A 20,448-nucleotide genomic window follows, 5' to 3' on the forward strand; every position below is an offset into this window, starting at 1 on the left:
AGCACCAAGTATGCTAAGTTTTTCAGCAAACTTTGCACGTGGGAACACTGCGGTAGAAACCTGCTCTTTCATAGTTTGGCAACACGGAAAATGGCTCGTTTTCTTGCTGCATCTGCGTCTCCCACAGGCGCAGCTTGGTTTTAAAAGCCCTCACTGCAGCGTACATGTCTGTGATCACACGACCCCGCCCCTGAAGCTGCAGGTTGAGCGCATTGAGATGGCTCGTGATGTCACACAGAAACGCCATTTCACAAAGCAACTTTTTATCCCGGAGCTCTGTTGTGTCTTTCCTTTTGCTTTCCATGAACTGACAGATCTCCTCACGCAACTCGAAACATCTTTTCAGCACTTTTCCTTGGCTTAACCATCGCACCTCTGTGTAATAGGGCAAATCATTATATTCTGAACCCAACTCCTCCAGAAACGACTTGAACTCGCGGTGATTCAAACCTTTGGCTCTTATGAAGTTAACTGCTCGTGTTATGGTGCTCATTATATGTTCCATTTTCAAGGCTTTGCCACACAATGATTCCTGGTGTATGATGCAGTGATAAGCTGTCAGCTCACCTGCGCCGTTTTCCTCCCGCATCTTCTCCCGGATCCTGCCCACCAATCCACTCTTTTGACCACGCATCGCGGGCGCTCCATCTGCCTCACACCTGCCTTGAAAACCCCTGTTTTCAAAGTCCACCTTTCGTTCAGCCATTTTTGGGGTGAGGGATAGCTGAAAGTTGACCACACGTGACTAGCGCCATAAGGATGCTGATGAGAGAGTAAGGCAAGCACGAGCAATGCACTGGCAGTGCATTGTGGGATTTGTAGTATTAGTGGTGCATGCAATATACCGGCAGGCCAGCTCTAATAGAAAAAAGATTTATTCATTAATGATATTCAGGAAATAAACCAGGGAAACCGAATAAACACTAAAAACCCTGAAAACCTGGTACCTGAATAAACTCAGCATTAGCCATATCATACGCCATAGGCGCTTTGATTACTGGGGCCAGCTTTAATAGTAATTAGATATTATCTCGCGGGCCAAAGATAATTCCACCGCGGGCCGGATTTGGCCCGCAGGCCTTGAGTTTGACATATATGCTCTAGATTATATTCTTTTATAGTGGTTTTCCATATTTTAAGAGTCAATTTCACCCATGGGTTATCAATAGTATTTATGTACCTTTGCAGGTTGTTATCAGCCAAAATTGCTTGTATGGGGATGGGAAGTACACGCTCCTCAATGTTTTTCCATTGAGCATCATATGATGGGTTGCACCAACATATCACAGCTCTCAACTGTGCTGCAAAATAATAATCTCTAAGAGAAGGCAAGCCCCATCTCCCCTTTTCCTTTGCTAAATGCAAAGTTTTGAGACGAATTCTAGGCCTTTTACCTTGCCAAATATACCTTGATAGCATCTTGTTCCATTCATTGAATTGATTTTGATTAATCTCTGTTGGTAGGGTCTGAAGGAGATATAACAGTCTGGACAGTATATTCATTTTAATAGACTCAATCCTTGAACTGAGACTGAGAAAAGGAATCAGGCTCCATCTTGCCACATCTTCCTTAATTTTTTTATATAAAGGCTGATAATTACATTCTGATAATTTTGCCAAATCTTTTGGCATAATGATGCCCAAATATTTGAAAGACTCTGTGTGCCATGCCCAGGGGTATCAACTTTCAATTTCTCTTGGTGGGCTATAGTAATGTGAAAGTAATTGGGTTTTATCTATGTTAACTTGTATCCTGATAATTGACCATATTGCTCAAAGGATTGCATCAAATTAGGTAAAGAGTATGTTGGTTGCCCTAGATTAATCAAAATGTCATCCGCATAACAAGCCAATTTATGCTCTGTCCCTTTAATAGTAATTCCCCTGATATCCTCATTTTGTCTGATGTATTGAGCTAATGGTTCTAGATATAGCGCAAAGAGTAGTGGTGACCATGCACAACCCTGTTTCGTGCTCCTTTCTAGAGTAAGACTATTTGATAAATATCTACTGATTTTAATCCTAGCAGTAGGATTGTCATATAGTGTCTGTATAGTTTTAATAATTGTGTCTTGGAAACCAAATCTATGTAAAACTCTGTAAAGAAAATTCTAATTAACCAAATCAAATGCTTTTTCAGCGTCTACGCTGATCACCATTGCTTCAATTTTATTTTTTTTGTATTTGATCCATAATGTGAAGTGTCCTTCGTATATTGTCTTGAGTCTGGCGTTGTCGTATAAAACCTGTCTGATCATTACGTATCAGTATGGGTAGAAACTCCTCTAATCGTTTGGCCATGATGGAGGTAAATAACCTATAATCTACATTAAGAATGGATATTGGTCTAAATGACCCGCATTCCATTTTATCCTTGCCTTCTTTTGGTATAGCTGAGATTATCGCTTCCTTCCAACTGGATGGCATTTGTGCCTTTTTTAGAGCCCAGTTCAGTGTGGGGAGTAAAACAGGAATTAACTCATTTTTAAATTCTTTGTACACTCTGCCGTATACCCATCTGATCCTGGTGACTTGCTTAATTTAAGCCTACTAATTGCAGCTTTTAATTCAACTTCAGTTATGTCAGCACTCATCCTATTTTGTTCTTCACTTAAAGTGGGTAACTCTAGAGAATTCAAGAAGGTGTCAATTTGGGTTATGCTTCCCCCGGAACTTTGGAATATAGCGTTTTGTAAAACATTTCAAAAGCTTCTTGAATTTCACTTAGCTTACTTTTTATCATTTTCGTTCTTGGGTCCCTAATTCTATGAATTGTATTTTCTGCTATCTTTTTTTTTTCAGTTTCCACGCCAGTATTTTCATTGATTTCGATCCACTTTCATAATGTCTCTGTTTCAGAAACATTAAGTTTTTCCTGATTTTTTGTGTAGCCAAATTATTTATTTCATCCCTAATTCTTTTAATTTCCCCTAATGTATCCTGTGCAAAAATCAATTTGTGTTTTTTCTCTAGTTCCTTCAGTCTATTTTGTAATTCCTCTTATGTTTTATTCCTTATTTTTTTTCTTATATGAAGATATCGCTATAATTTTCCCTCTTAAGACCGCCTTCAGAGTATCCCATAAAATGGGAGGTGAAAGCTCTCCATTATCATTAAATTCTAAGTAGAGACCAATTTCTTTTTTAATTTGTTCCTTAAAGTACGGATCATTGAGTAGACTTGAATTTAGTTTCCAAATAGTATTCTTTGGTTGTGGGTCAAAATCAGCAGATAAATATATAGGTGCATGGTCACCTACATCTATTGTCCCAATTCCACAGGTGTTTATTTTGTCTTTGTCTTTTCCAAATGTTATGAAATAGTCTATTCTTGTATATACAGAATGTGGAGCAGAATAATGAGTGTAACCCCTTCTGTCAGGGAAAAGGTCCCTCCATATATCAATTAAACCAACATCCTCAAAAAGTGTATTAACTTTCTTGTGTAAAGATTTTGTTTCATAGGTTTTTCTATTGGAAGAGTCTAAGTTTGGTTGTAATTGTAAATTTAAGTCTCCCCCACATATCAGGAGACCTTCTGTTTCTGTTACCATAATATCAGCAATTTTCTGAAAGAAACCAATATCACTTCCCAGGGGTGCGTATATATTCAATAGAGTAACTGAATTGTCGTCTATATTCCCCCTTACCAGAATATATCTGCCTTCTTTATCTCCCATTTCAAATATTTTTTCAAAATTTAGCTTATCTGAGATAAGAATAGCAACTCCTCTCCTATGTCCTGATTTATATGAGGAGAAAAACAGATTAGTGAAGCCCATTCTCTTTAGTTTTTTATGCTCATTATCACTTAAATTAGTTTCCTGTAAATATACTACATGGGCTTGTTCTTTTGTTGTTTTGGATAAAATTCTCTTATGTTTGATTGGATTTAATAGCCCATTTACATTAAAAGAAATTAATTTTACCTTGTCTTTAGCCATCTGTATTTATCTGTCAATGTATCATTGAAATTAGAATAAAACTTAATCGATCTACTCCCTTAACAAATAAGAACCAAGAAACTCAAATAATAACAAAAATGGCAACAAACTTGTGATCCCAAGGCTGAGGTCTCTAGTAAATGACCCTCCGTTGAGCTAGAGGAGATGTCTAGCTGTGGGGGATAAACCCTCCTATTTGTGAGTTGAGGGCCCTCATTGCAGTATTCATAAAAGTCAGTGAACAAATCCATTACACAGAGAAGATTTCCCTGTGTACTCCTCCTATATATACATATATATATATATGCACACACACACACACACACAAATATATATACATGCATACACATATACACACACATATACATATACATACATACACACACACACACACACACACACACACACACACACACACACACACACACACACACACACACACACATATATATATATATATATATATACACACACATTACACACATACACATATATGCACACATATACATATGTGTATATATATATTCTCATTTTGGTGGGGAAAAAGGAGTAAGTGAGCGAATAAAGAATGACAACTAAGTAAAATAAAATCCACATTATAATAAGTATTTCTCGAGATAGGTATATCACCGTGTACTTTTGCTTCTGTTTAGCTTCTCAGCATTTTTAAAGTTAGCCAAACCTTATGGCTCTTCTGAAGGGGGTGAGGACTGTCTTTGGGAAACTCCCGGTCTCTTCCTGATATGTTTCTCTTGGCCTCCTCCCGTCTCCCGCCTTCTCGATTCTCGCACTATTTTCCAAGCCGCGCGGGACAATTCCTCAGCCAGGCTTTCTTTCGTTTTGGTCATGCTGACGGGCAACCCTCTGGCCTTCATGTCTGTAGTCGCCCCTTCCACTGTCTGGTACAACTGCGTCCCGTTGTCATAAAACACTCGAAGTTTATCAAGGTACGGAGTTTGAAATTTAATCTTATTTTGCTTTAGTACTCGCTTTACTTTGGAGAATTCTTTGCGTTTTGCGTTTCTGGAGGACCGCGGGGGGGGTAATCTTGGTCGAAATATATTAATTTATCCTCTAAAAACACTCTCTTCTTACCCCAGGCCGTTTGTAGAATCTCCTCCTTGGTGCTGTATCGAAGGAATTTAATTATAATTGATCATGGCTTTCTATCCCCAGTAGGTTTTAGAACGAGCACGCGGTGCGCTCTTTCGACTTCCAGCTTCATGGCCGGGAGAAGCTCTAGCGCGTCCTGCAGTAACTTTCCGACAAACTCCATCATAGACGGGCCCTCTGCTCCTTCAGGAACATTGTAGATTCGGATATTTTTCCGCCGTGATCTTCCCTCCAGATCAAGCAGTTTACCTTCTTGATTATGTATGATTTTCCACCTTCTCAATGCAAGTCTCTGCCACCACTATTTTTTTATTAATGCTGGCGAGCTCTGCCTTAATATCACAGAGCTGCTGCTTTATATCTTTCTGGACCTCCATTATTTCTTTCAGGATTTCGAACATATTTGCCGCTTCGGCTGAACGAGGCCCAGCAGCCGCCTCGCTAGCACGCGGTTGGGTCGGACAGCCGCTCACTGCACTCCTCTCGGACCCAGGCTCCGTAGTGTCGCTTTTTTTATTTCCGTTCTTTTTCCCCATTCTTGCCCCTTTTCAGTTAAAATATTTTTTGAAAAATACTATATTTGACGGGTTAATGGGGCTTAACACGCGTTTTTCCGGAGGAGCTAGTGACTTAAGCTGCCATTCTCGACGATGATGTCACCAGAAAACCGTGTCTGCAGGTTTCAAAGTTGCCATGTGAAGGGGGAAGTCCCAGAATCACTGGGGAAGCTCGGCAGGCTGATGGAGTGCGCGAGAAGAAGGAGCAGGAGCTTGCTGGGGTTCCCTTGCCCCCACGCTGGGGAACTTGCCCTCAGCTCCTGTGCCAGGTTAGACCCACAGCAAAACCCAAGAGGATTCATCGGAATGGAAACTGCCCAGCAACAAGGAAGAAAGGTCAGTTGTGTTTTCCTAATTCCATTACTTGTGCATGCTTAATTATACAGTAGAATTTATAAATTGTTTTTGTTTTATTTGTTTAATGATGGTACTTGGCACCTTAAACATTTCTTCCTCCAGGCAGTTAATGTGATCAACTACTCTGGTTAGTCCCCTCTCCCCTCTATCTACTACCACCTGACACTTACACTGGATTGTAAATACTCCAAAACACTTTTTAATATTATGTATACATTATAAATACATGCTGGTACTTAGGTGTTTATTTCATACTTTAACCTCTAATCTTAATATTTAAATTACTCTTTATTCTTTATAATTGTTAAATGTTTTTTTGCATGTCTTGCCAATGCACCACAGGAAATTCCTACTACATGTAAATGGAAATGGTGAATAAAGTTGATCCTTGATCTTTAAATTTTAAATGATTTAAATTTTATTTAATTTTGAAAGTTATCAGAAGTTTCTGTCAGAGATATGTAGAAGCACTGGAAAAAAAAAGGCAGATGTCAAAGCTAACGGTGACACCAAAGAATTCCGTAGGAGCTCTGTGGATGTGACTGATTCTGGGGGGCACGTGTTGACTGAATATTTTTCTCAAGACCTTATCCTGGTTCCAGGATGGTCTCAGCCTGAGGTGATCCAGATCTTGGATGCTTGTGACTACGGTGACACAAGAAATGAGTGGGACTCAGTTAGAAAAATTCAGACCGTTACATTCTTATGTCCTTACCAGCTTCAACTTAATTATACAACAGATGAACAAGAGCATAGTTCTCCGAAAGTGGCATCACAGATAGTCAGGGTGGTGAAAAAGGCTTTTGCTATGCTGGTGCTCATCAGTCACGTTACTGAGTATACAAGTAGGATGTCATGTACAAGACATTAGTGAGGCTGCATTTGGAATTTTGTGTTCAGTTTTGGTCACCCTGCTACAGAGTGCAAATAGCATAATCAATAAAATACATCATTCAGTTGGAAAGAGTGCAGAAAAGATTCACAAGAATGTTGTCATGATTTAAGGGACTGAGTTCTAGGGAGAGGCTCGCTAGGATAGGACTTCATTCACTGGAGTGTCAGAGAAGGAGGTGTGATATTACAGATGTGCATAAAATCAGGAAGGTCAGAGATAGTGTGAATTCAGTCCTTTTCCCAGAGCTGTGTAATTCATAACTTACAGAGTGTAGGTTTAGGATGAGAAGAAAGGGACTTAGCAGAAACCTGAGGGGCAGTTTTTTCACCCAGATGATGATCTGTATTTGGACTAAGCTGTTAGAGCAAGTAGTGGATACAGGTGCATTAACAAGAATTAAAGGACACTTGGATAGGAAAGATATCAAAGGGATGTAGGCTAAACATGGGATGATTTAGATGGGTGTCTTGGTTAGTGTGGATGATTTGGGCCAAAGGGCTTGTATCAATATTGTGTAACTCTATGACTCAAGTTAACATTTAACAAATTAAAAAAATACAAGTGATGGAGTCATAGACACTACAAACACAGAAACAGGCCCTTCAGTCCATCTATTAAACTATTAATCTGCCTACTCCCATCAACCTGCCCTCCATAGCCCTCGAATCTACGTACCTATGCAAATTTTTCTGAAATGTTGAAATTAACCCCATAGTCATCACTTATGCTGGAGGCTAGTTCCACATTCTCACTACCCTCCGAGTGAAGAAGTTCCCCCTCATGTTCTCCATAAGTATTTCACCTTCCACCCTTAAACCATGACCTCTATTTCTAGTTTCACCCAACCTCAGTGGAGAAAAAAAGCCTGCTTGCATTTACCCTACTTATGCCCCTCATAGTTTTGTATGCCTCCATCAAATACTGGAAACGTAGACAGATACTGATGCTAGAAATCTGAACTCAAATCAGAGAAGTAGGACTTGGAGAAATGGTGAGTGAAGGTGTGGTGGGGCATTTGAATGCGTAGATGGAGGATATTGACTGCCGAGTGATGAGGTGAGGACAGAAGAGCACTGAGTGAACTTCATGATGCTGATGATGGGAGTGGGGTGCAATGCTATCTCTGAACTTGACCAAAGTCAAAGTAAATTTATTACCCAAGCATGTATATGTCACCATATACTGACAGACAACCAATGTGCAAAAGACACACTGTGCACATAAAAGCCACATAAATAAATAATATTGAGAACATGAGTTGTGGTGTCCTTGACAGTGAGTCCAGAGGTTGTAGAATCAGTTCAGGGTTGAGGAGAGTGAAGTTATCCTATGGGTGCGGTGCTACACCACAGGCCTCACGATGCACCCGTGGGTACAATTTTCTCAGGGTTTTTAGCATCAGCTGCAGCTCTCCAGCACAGAGTAACACCATGCCTGCCCCTCCTGTTGGGGAAGCTCTTTGTGGCAGCAAATGTTGCATTGCTCCAGGGAGCCTATGGGAAGCCAGGTCCCGTGAAGCCCGTGGGTACCCTGATTTTCCCAGTGCCCATCCGAAGACCTTGGTTGTGATAAGTGGAGACTGAAAGGAAGGTCTTCTTCCTAAGGGATGTTTGAGGTGAGACAGGGATGGTCTATTTCCTCCCCAACCCCAAGTTGAATTGTCAAGGTGTCACTGGCAGAGGTGACAGATGGGATCAGAGTGAAGAACATGGATACTCAAGGGTAATATTGTCTGTCAACAACAGTATCTCTATCCTCACTAGTGTACAAGGACTGAGATCACCTTTGACCTCCTTACCGGTATGGGTAGCTAGCATTGATGCCATTGGCTGCAGCACCTGTTGCACATCCCAACTCACATTAAACGTGCAACTGAACTTTGTTAAAGAAACCGAGAGCCAGTCAGCACCTGCAGTGTCAACAGGACACTCCGTGCATCTTGATGTGTGCCTTGTGGATGTGGCATCTATACTTGGTGGGTATCCAAGGCCTTCACATGGTTACAGGGACTATCAGTAAATTCACTATCCAGGCCATTGTTTCTTTTTGCTAAAACCATAGGGCAGGAGGTATAGGAGCCTTAGGTCCCACAGCACCAGGTTCAGGAACAGTCATTCCCCTTCAACCATCAGGTTTATGAACCAGCATGGATAACTTCACTCACCACAACTCTGAACTGATTCCACAACCCACAGATTCACTTTCAAGGACTCTATAACCATGTTCTTAATACCATTTATTGTTTTATTTGCACAATTTGTCTTCCTTTGTATGCTGTTTGTCAGATTTTGCGTATTGTTTTTCATAAATTCTATTGTATTCCTTTATTTTCTTGCAAATATATGCAGGAAAGTGAATCTTGAGTTAGTATATGATGACATATACGTACTTTGATAATAAATTTACATAGATTTTGTTGGAACTTGAGAAACACCAAGGAGACACTTCCTCAAGAAGGCAATATATATCATGAAAGATCACTACTGTCTGGTCATGCCCTCTTCTCACTGCTACCATCAGGCAGAAGGAAGAGAAGCCTGAAGTCCCACACCACCAGGTTCAGGAACAGTCACTTAACTACAGCCATTAGGTTCTTGAATCGAACTGCACGACCTTAATCCTACCTCAGCCACAGAAGATGATGGACCACCTCTTTCATGACCATAGACTTGTCTCTGATTAAGTTTCCTTTGCACTCTCTTTATCACTGTCTTATATAATTCATGAGTAACCGATGTTCTGTGTCTTACTGTCTGAATCTATGTTCCTATGATGTTGCAGCAAGCAAGTTTATTATTGTAACTGCACCTCACTGTACTTCTGCACAACAATAAACTCGAGTTTATACAACACTTGCATGGTGAGTTCTGTCAAGAGCCATATAATTGGATGGGGCTGGCTGGCAAAAATAAACTTAGTCAGGTAAATGACCTTGAAGGTAATGACAATAATAGGCACTGACAACCACAGTGCTGTATGGGTGGACGAGGGAGGATACTCCAATCTGTTCAGAAGCATTCCTTTATATATTTTCTTCTTCCCATTCAGTGAGGAGGAGGCAGAACTAGATTCCACCCCGGGTAATTATTCCATGACAGATTGCAAAACAATACCTGAAAATTAAAATCATCCTTGCTGGAAGAAGAATGGAATTCCATTGATGTGCATGAAGGAGACCCGTACATTCCATTTTTATTGATATAACAATAGCTGTAAAGTAGCTAATCAGTGACCAGGGTCTGAAATAGAGAGGCAGAAGACATCTCTTCAGAGATAGGTAGCCCAGCCTCAAGGAGATGTTGAACTCCCCTGGGCTATGGTGTGAGTTCTCTGTCTGGTGTGACACATACAACAATATCAATCTGTTTCAGAATTATATGGTTGTATGTTGGCAGAGACTGTCAACAAAGAGAACTCGCAACGCAGATTACTATTGTGTGGTGAAGCTGCTCTTACTAGATACACCTGACCACCACCCATTATAAATATTTGACATATAGTATCTGGTCTTCTGCTGGCTGGTGGTGTAGTGGCATCAGCGCTGGACTTCGGGGCCAGAGGTCCTGGGTTCGAATCCGGCCGGCTCCCTTGCACATTCTCCATGCGTGCCTGAGTTGAGTGTCGAGCTAGCAACTCGACCTCATAAAAAGAAAAACCTGGGGAGGGAGGGGCTCCGCCAGGTTTCAGATGCCCAAGACACGGCGTATGATGAGCAATCACCAAAAAGATGGGTGCATTTGTGGTGTAGCTGTACGTTATGAAGGATACTCACGGGTTTGACATTGGTTCGCAGATGGACCCCAGCATCGGCCATTGCAAGATTTGTGGCATCTTCCGCCTATGGACAAGAACAAAAATTACACCCAATCTGTCACCAACTACATATTAAACATGCTGATCAACTGTACAGTGAGCTCACTTCAAAAACATTGTCACTAAATAGTAAATGGTAAAAGATAAATTGAGAAATCTTCAATTAGCAATTGCAAGGATAGAGGGATTCTGTCATGGACAACACTAGTCATACGTATGTTGAGAAAAATATTGGTGAATCTCTTTCTGGAACCTCTGGCATCTGTAGTATTATTATAAAGATCTGCATATTGTTATAAAATGCATGAAAACTGGCAAATATTCAATAAAGATTTTAATGCAGAGCTGAGAAATTACAACAAAAGGTGACAGTCTTTTCACCTAAAAGGAGAAGATTGGGGATAATTGAAGACATAGAATCGTAGTCATAGAGTACAGAAACAGGTCTTTCAGACCACTACATCCATGTTGCCCATCAACTGATCTTCTACATAAATCCCATTTACCAGCACTTGGTTTGGATGCCTTGGAAATTTAAACACTCCTCCAGATGCTTCTTACATGTTCTGAGAGTGCCCCTCTCCACCAGCCACTCAGGGAGCTTGTTCCAGATTTCAATCACTCTCTGGGCGTAAAAATATCTCTTCAGATTGGCTCTAAACATTTGATTCTTTACCTAAAATCTATGCCTTCTGCTGAAGAGAGAAGTTTTTAACTAACTACCCTTTCTTGAGCCCTTATAATTCTATAGTTCCCCACTCATTCTCCTTGCCTTGAAGGAGTAGAAATGCAGTGTATCCAGGTTCTCCTCATATATGAAATACTCTGTCACAGCCAACATCTTGGAGAACATATCTACAGCCTCATCTACAAAGTATAAACTTAAGAGATATGGGCCCTTGAACTCATTATGACCTTGCACTTTATTGTCTGTCTGCACTGCACCTTCTCTCTAGGTTACACTTTGTTCTACAGCAACACACACAAAATGCTGGAGGAGCTCAGCAGATCAGGCAGCATCTGTGGAAAAGAGTACAGATGACGTTTCTGTTCAACCTTGTACTACTTCAGTGCACTGTGTAATGAATTGATCTGCATGAAGAGTATAAAGGACAAGCTTTTTACTGTATCTCAGTACATATAACAATAATAAACCAATTCAATTCAATCAGATGTGATAAATTTAAGATGATCCCAATTTTAGTCCAAAGCTGTTGAATATAAATATGCTATAATCCCTGAAAACTCAAAAGAGTTTTACTCAAGGAACAGTAAAAATGGAGAGCACATGATCATTGTGAGAACTTGAAATAAATCATACAGCATGGAAACTGGTCATTCAGCCCATCACACCCATGCTAACCAATGGGCACTCTCCATGCTAATTCCATCTTCCAATTCTTTGTCCATGGCCTTCCATGCTGAGGCAATTGAAGTGTTCATCTTCTTACATGCTTTCAGTGACTCTGCTCCCACCACTCTCTCAGGCAGTGTATCCCGGGTGCACCTCATTTTCAACAACACCTCATTTTCCGCCTGCACACTTTCCATTAACATCAAATTCTCAAACATATGGTAACTGCTATCCTTTGTCCCAATGATATCTGGATTCTGGTTTCGATACTCGCCACTGGGTGCCAGTTCTTACTTCCCCCCTCAGGGGCAGACAGCAGTTTCTGAAGGACTACTATGATGACACATCCATTGCCCATGGAAATTTCCGTAAGTGTGTTCAACCCCGACACTGGCATCACCTTAGCAACACCCAATCAGTGAACATCTTCAGGTTTGGGTAGGCGAAGTAGCCAGTAAAGGTGAGGAACAGCAACTTTGTTGACCTCTCCTTCCCTGGACAGATAATACATGTTCAATCTTATCCCAACAGTCTCTCCATCCTTAGCGTTACCAGACTTCACTCATTATGGAGGACAAACTTAACCTCATCATGTGACCCAACAGCACACTTGTGGTTTATTAATCCACTGGTCTGGAACAGAGAAGAGGAATAATTGGAAATAGGGATGTTTATACCATGTCCAGTGTGATTATTCAACCAGCAAGGTGGCCAAGTCATTCAGAGACCGTTTCCCTGAAATTAGAATGACAAACCAAGGGTTTTCATTTCAGAATAAAGGCTTTGGCATTTAGGATTGATCTGAGATAAATTTTCCTTACCAATGAGTCTGTGGAACTTGGGAATCTCTGTTCACGAATGCTGTTGGTTACCTCGTCATGGTGTATATTCCGAACAGATAGAATTCAAAAGGGACTCAGAAAGAATCATGGTGGAGATAGACTGGGAAAAGGAAATTGAGGCCTGCGATTTGTTATGTATAATATTAAAGAGGTTATATGCTATAGAACTTAATGATGAGATAGGATTAAGAGAAGATTAATTTGATTTGTCACATGTATATGAAAATATACAGCGAACTGTGTTGTTTGCGTCAACTACCAACACTGTCCAGACATGTGATTAGGCCGGCCTGTTAGTGGCAACGTGCTTCCAGCCCACATAGTCACAGGGAGAACATACACTCAGTGGCCAACAACCTCTCACTCAATGTCAGCAAGATCCAAGGAGCTGATTATTGACCGGGAGAGGAAACTGGTGGTCTGTGAGCTTTTCCACATCAGGGGTTCAGAGGTGGAGAGGGTCAGCGACTTTAAATTCTTTGGTGTTATCATTTCAGAGTATCTGTCCTGGGCCCAGCAGGTAAGGGCCATCATGAAGAAAACATGGCAGTGCTTCCAATTCCTTAGAAGTCTGCGAAGATTCATCAAGCTATTTAGTCCGTGCTATGGTCCAGATGCAGGTCATTGGGACTAGGCAGAAAGTAGTTTTGCATTGACTAGATGTGCCAAAGAGCTTGTTTCTGTGCTGTAAAACTCTATGACTCCACTTTCTCTACACACATAATTGTGATTAGGCAAAACTCAAATACCATCAATAAATTCACCGATGACACCATTGCTATTGACAGGATCTTAGATGGGGATGAGGAGGCACTGTGGAGTGAGATCGATTGGAAAGTCAAGTGGTGTTGTAACAAGAAACTTGTGCTCAACATCAGCAAGACCAAGGAACTGATTGTGAACTTCAAGGAGGGAAAGTCAGGAGAACACACAACAGTTCTCAGTGAGGAGTTAGTGGTGGAAAGTGTGAGCAGTTTTAAGTTCCTGGGCATCAAGATATCAAGGATCTATTCTGGGCCCACCATACTGATGCAATTATAAAGAAGGCACAAGAGCGGCTATACTTTAATATGAGTTTGTGGAAATCTGGTGTGTCACCAAAGACTCCAGCAAATTTCTATGGATGTATTCTGACCGGTTGTATCAGATTCTACAAGGCTTTGGATGACTGTAGACTCAGCCAGGTCCATCGCAGGCACAGCCCACCCCATCATCTTCCAAAGATGGTGCCTCAAGAAGGTGGGATCCATCATTTAAGGACCCTCACCATCTGGGACATGCACTCTTCTCATTACTAGCTTCCAGAGGAGGCACAGGAGCCTGAAGACCCAACCTCAATGTTTCAGGAATAGCTTCTTCTCCTCTGCCATCAGATTCCTGAATGATCCAGGAACCCATGAACACTACCTCATTCCTTCTCTTTCGCAGTTTATTTATTCGTGTTTATTCTGATTTATAGCAATTTGTTATGCTTGCGCTGTGCTGCTGCCACAATAGAACAAATTTTGCCATCTATATCAATGACAATAAACCTGAGTCTGATGAGCCTTGATTAAATTCTATGGTAGCGAAATAAAGCCAGTAGAAAGAGTGGAAAACACAGCCGAGCATCAAATGGCCAGAGTATGGACTCAGGGAGGGTGCAGTCGATCAGCTCAAACAGCAGAAAGGGTTCTTCAAGCACATCCATTAATATGAAAGGAATTATAGAAAGGTGGGCAGATTGTGCCTCCATCACAGCTGAGCCTGCAAACTGGTTTTACTGAAACACGACTCTAAAAGGAAAAGAGAGTAAGGGCCACCTCAAGATCTAGCAAGACCATGGAGAGCAAGGTGGGTGAATCCTTCAAACCTTGGATAAAGAGGATGTAAGTGCCTTTCAGTAGCTAAGAATATTACCAAGGAAGAGATGAGCTCTGAGCCTCCTCAAGCATCAAAATACACGTCATAGAAAACACATGACTCTCAGAGATCAGCTTTGGAGTGTAATGTACACTCACTAAGTTCGTTGATGAAAGCTAAAGTTCTGTCATTTATAGAGGGAGCCAGAAATCTGGAAGGGGGCATCAATCGACAGCTTTGCGAGAGAGCAGGCAGAATAAAAATCCAAACAAGCCATCAGAAGCAGCGAGTGATTTGGTGGGTGCACTAGAACCTCCACAGAGGTTTCGACTCTGTGTGGAGCAGCAGTTCCATGTTCCAGCAACTCAAAATTTACTAGCTCACTCTCTGCAAAAAAGCTGAGGGGGACACTATCAGAGTGAGTAAGCGCATAAATTATAGTGCTGTAGAGACGTATAGCCTGGAACAGGGTCCTTCAGCCCATTGGGTCTGATCATTAAAGACCCACACTCGGAACTGAATCTTTAGAAACCACTTACACTAATCCCATTTCATTCCCACCCATTACCATCATTTCCCCCAAATTCTACCACTCAACATACACAATAGCAGCCATTCAAGGAACAACCAAACTCCATTTCCAGAGTCAACCAGCCTACACTGCACTTTATTCTGCCTTCTGTTATTGCTTTTCCCTTGACGCTACCTCAATGTACTGGATGCTTTGAAACAATTTGTCCGGATGGCATCTAAAACAAATACAGTTAGTATTGTGACAATTGGTTTATTATTGTCACATGTACCGAGGTGAACTTTAACCCTACATACAGTATGTGACAACAATAAACCAATTCCAATTTCAAACAGTTTGTGACAGGCCCTTCAGCCTACCGTAAAGCACCTATCTACACTAACTCCATTTTCCTTCACCGCATCCCACCAGATTCTCTCTCCTCCACTTCCAGCTGCACTACCTGACCAATTAATCTATCGGCCGACGTCTCCTTGGGACGCGGGCGGAAACCACAGCACCCAGTGGGAGAAACCAATGCGGAGAATGCATTAACTCCAAACAGACAGCAATGAAGCTCGAGATCACCGGCACCGTGGGGCAGCAGCCCTCTCCACTCCTTTAGGGTTGGATTGCGGTGTAGAATTGGAATTTTTCTTGTAGTTTAACTTTCCTATGCTTGGTTGAATTTTTATATAATCACCTATATACTTATAATTGTTCAGTGTATTTTCCAGTAATCCAATACAGTTGCTTCTGTACTTCTTTGGAAGCTCCTTAGTGTACTGCAGTAGGTGTCACACCACTTGAATCTGGCTGCTTTACAGGTTAATTATTATCAGTGGAATTTTGTTATCTCTTATCTGAGTAGAAGATGACCGCAAGTGTCTTTATCCAGTGTTCCCTTCCTTGTCCTCTTGACTTTTTCTTGTTTACTCCACTTTGAAGAGCATTTGGATCACAAAAGGACCAGGATCCTACTTAGGCAAAGGTAAACAATGATCTTTTGTGCTGTCCTGTGGAGTTTTCTCTTTAATACTGCACTCTCTGCTTTTGCCTCCTGGAGTTCACATGAAGCACAGCTTCTGGCTTCACACCAACCTTAAGACGTTACGATGTTTATCGATCTCCAACGTGCACTGCTCCGTCAGTCAGCTTGGAAGGGAAAACAGGGAACTGGACTAATTGGCAGAGCACTAGGAGTTGCCTCCTCCTGTGCTGTGTGTTGCAGACATCTAGCGACACCAGATAAAAACAAGCACAATCGTAAAAGGCTACAATCAAGGCCAGCCATTGTTCACTTGTCAACCAGTGAACCTCCCTTTTGGGCTGTTTCTCGCTGTGGAGGTTCCAATGATTTGCCCTTTTTTGGGTCAGTTTCTCCCAGATTTCTCCAAAATGACATCTCATTTGTTCCTTTGATGGGTTCAAAAGTTTATTGCTGTAATTACACATCTTGTCATAGGCCTTGTTTAAGTGTCACTTTGTTGCTGCATTAGAGTTCATTTGAGGTAATTATCTCTGCAAACTGCAGCGGGCTGGCAATGCCTGTGTGTAATTTGCTGTCATTCCACACCATCTGTTTATTTGTACCACGCTTGTATAGGTCGCTTGTTCAGAATACATTCTAATGTTAATGCACTTCACACAAAGCAAAGATGTCTTCATCTACTGTTGTTTCTTTTCAGATAATTTTCTGAGGCGTCTTTCTTAACGGTTTCAAGAATAAATTTCCCAGTCTTTAGCGACGCCAGTGAAGGCTCACCAGCCCACACAACGGGTCACCGGGAATCCACCGTGAGAGATTTACCACAGACTGTAAAATCTTCCCATATGGCATACCACTTCCCTTCTTCCCATTCTGAATTTGTAAATGAAACCTCACACTTAAATTCCGCACCGTGCTCCAGGACTTACTATTTGTGTAGGCTTGTAAGTACCCTTTGTTTTTGCTGTGCTTTTAGAGTAATAATAATAAACCTCCACGTGGTTTCTTATTGTTTTAATTTATCCATGCTTCAAACCTTAATGATCTGCAAATCTGCTTTTCATGAAATCATACCATGTTCTCTGAACTTATTCCCATTTACTACAGCTTAACACACTCTCTTTTAGGTTTTGAGTCATATCTTTTTTGAACTCGGCAGAGACATTCTAGGCCGAAGGGCCTGTTCCTGTAGAATACTGTTCTATGTCTGATGAACAGCAATGAGCCTTGCACAGTTCCAGCTGGGATATCCCTCACTAAAGTTCCACACACTAAGACCTTTGCTTTTACCTCAACTATTTTGTGTATGAAATTATTACATAGAGCACATAAGTGTACTGTGGTAACTTCTACTTTACAAAAGGACCATTCGACAATTTTATGGCCAAAAGGACATCTTTATCTGGGACGGCAAATGATATTTACAATACAGAGGCTTCCAGGTACCTCGTGTGTCATGGGTGGAGGAACTATATACAATGTACACCTGAAGTAAAACCCTGCCAACCCTGGAGCAAGCCTCTTGTTACCAACAGCTTCCCGATTGGTATTAACTTACTTTTAATAATACTCACATTACAACACCTCTCCCCCTTTAAAGTCCAACATCCCCCAAATATAGAAGAACTGGGAAATAAAAAACAGTGGTATCGTTAGCAACAGGTTACCAATACCAAACACCTAAAAAACGTGGCAAATTCAACATTCAATCTATAACAAAAAAGCTATCCAATCAAAGATTCAGTCTGTCAGGAGGTCTGCGAGGGCGCTGCGATCTACGCACTACCCCCGGTGACCCAGCAGGCACTGCTGGTGAGGATGTTTTGGGTGGATCTGGTGTTAGGGACCTGAGAGGGGTCTGTGTGTCCACATGAGAATGTCCATCCTCTTCAGGGGACTCTGCCCCCTCTGCCAGCGTCTCTCCCTCTAGCAGAGTCACTGGTGGACATGCTTCCCCAGTAGTCCGTCCCACCATTGGAAACTCCAAGGAACTGTCTACCTCTGAGCCGGAATCATGACGCAGGTGCACATGGTCCTGATGTCTGCGGAAAACACGCCCATCAGTCAGCTTAACAACATAGGAGACTGGAGCACTCTGTTTAAGAATAACCTCAGGTAGCCATTGATGATTATTGCTACTGCTGAAGTTTCTCAAACAGATATTGTCATCCGGTTTTAACTGTCTCTCTCGCGCTTGTTGATCATGTCCTTCCTGACTTGGTGCACTGCCATTGACTGCGACCCCCATGTCCTTTCTGGATATCCTTAGCACTATTAGCCGCCATCTCCATGCCTTGAGCAATCTCTAGGGTTTTCTTGAAAGTCAACGGTGGGGTTTCCCCCACCAAGCGGCATTGTATGGTGTCATTATTAATGCCGCATACTAATCTATCACGGAGCATGTCATCCAACACGGCTCTGAAATCGCAATGCTCCGACAGCTGCCGAAGCTCGGCCACAAAATTAGCCACAGACTGACCTGGCTTCCTGACATGGCTACGAAACTTGAACCATTGGACTATCACAGGTTTCCGATTGTGGTGGTTCCCCATGAGCTTGACCAGTTATTCATATGGAATTTCTCCCGGTTTCCACGGTTTCCACAGTTTGGCTGAGTTCCTTATCAACTTGTACGTCTTTGCCCCACACACACTCAGGAGAATAGAGCGCTTTTTAGCCTCCTCAGTAATTCCATTAGCACAGGAAAAAAGTGTCCCAACCTTTCCTGATACTCCAGCCAGCCCTCGGCTCCCTCCACAAATTCACTGATCGTCCAGAACATAGCCATCTGAACGCGAAGCTCCTTGTCCGCTCACAGCTCCTGTTTGAAACGTGCCGACACATCCACAAAACCAGTTCACCTCGTCACCAAAAATATGTGGTAACTTCTACTTTACAAAAGGACCACTTGACAATTTTATGGCCAAAAGGACATCTTTATCTGGGACGGCAAATGATGTTTACAATACAGAGGCTTCCAGGTACCTCGTGTGTCATGGGTGGAGGAACTATATACAATGCACACCGGAAGTAAAAACCCCGCCAATCCGGAACAAGCCTCTTGTTACCAACAGCTTCCCGAATGGCATTAACTTACTTTTAATAATACTCATATTACAACAAGTACAACAGAAGAATAAGCCTTTCAGCCTGTGATATTCTGACAAATTCATCAAACTAGTAATTAGATGCCTAAATAAATGAATTCCTGCTGTTTACATAAGGTCCATATCCGTCCATTCGCTTCATATTCATGTGCTTATCTGAGAGCATCTTAACTGCCTCTGTCATATTTGACTCCATTACATTCTAGCCACATATTCAAGGAACCCTCCATTCTCTGTGTAAAAAAAACTTGCGCCACATATCTTCTTTGAATTTAGCCCCTCTTGTCTTAAATGCCTGAATTCGATATTACAACCCTGTAAATGTCTAATGGGAAAAAAACACTGCCAGCTCTCTACCCTATGCCTCTCATAAGTGTATAAACTTCTATCACGTTTCTTCTCAGTCTCCGCCACTCCAGAGCAAACAACGCAAATTTGTCCATGCTCTCCTTAAAAAACATTTGCTCTCTGATCCAGGCAGCGTCCTGGTAAACTGTGTCTTCAATTTCTCCAAAGCCTCCACATCCTTCCTACAAGGATGACAATAATCGAACATCTTTCTCTAGATGTAGCCGAACTAGAGTTTCAACATGTTCTGTCGTCAGGTAACATTTAACATGTGTTTGTTGTAGCCGGCAAAGTCAGAGCCGTAGAGACATATAGCACAGAAAGAGGCTCTCCAGCCCACCATGTCCAAGACAATCATCTATATTAATCCCCAAGTTTGACAAAAGCTCTGGGAATAAAGGTGGTGACCTGAAAATGGCTCTACTCCTCAAGAGATCCATTGAAGAAATGACATGTGGCAGACCTCTTTATGTCTTAAGTAAAAACAAAATTCTATGACACTAGGTCAAGGTTTCAAACACAACCACTTGAGCCTCATTCATAAAAATATGCACAACAGTCTTTTCTCTGCCACCTCTGAGATGAGGGAAGATTGAATCTTTAGTTGTGGAGCAAAGATTAATACTAAGCAGATCACATCAGGAGATTGGTGTAGGGCCTGCTAGTGCGGGGTGATGGTTCCTGACTACTTCACCATTGGCATTCAAGGATGGGACTGTCTGCATAGTTGTCAGAGATGTGATTAGGCTGAAATAGAGGATCTTTGGTTACAAAAGAC

The 20,448-nt window shown here is 41.7% G+C and overlaps 1 protein-coding gene across 7 annotated transcripts in view; it reads right to left on the bottom strand.

Moving 5' to 3' along the window:
* The window catches only part of LOC140728164 (receptor tyrosine-protein kinase erbB-4-like), a 943,636-nt gene that overhangs the window by 350,265 nt on the left and 572,923 nt on the right, over positions 1–20,448 (bottom strand). For all 7 annotated transcript variants that reach the window (XM_073046453.1, XM_073046457.1, XM_073046456.1 and 4 more), the window contains exon 5: positions 10,638–10,703. In XM_073046453.1, coding sequence (XP_072902554.1) covers positions 10,638–10,703 — 66 coding nt within the window. The remainder of the gene's footprint in view (positions 1–10,637; positions 10,704–20,448) is intronic.

This window comes from Hemitrygon akajei, chromosome 5 (genome assembly GCF_048418815.1).
Source record: "Hemitrygon akajei chromosome 5, sHemAka1.3, whole genome shotgun sequence".
NCBI classification, from domain to species: Eukaryota; Metazoa; Chordata; class Chondrichthyes; order Myliobatiformes; family Dasyatidae; genus Hemitrygon; species Hemitrygon akajei.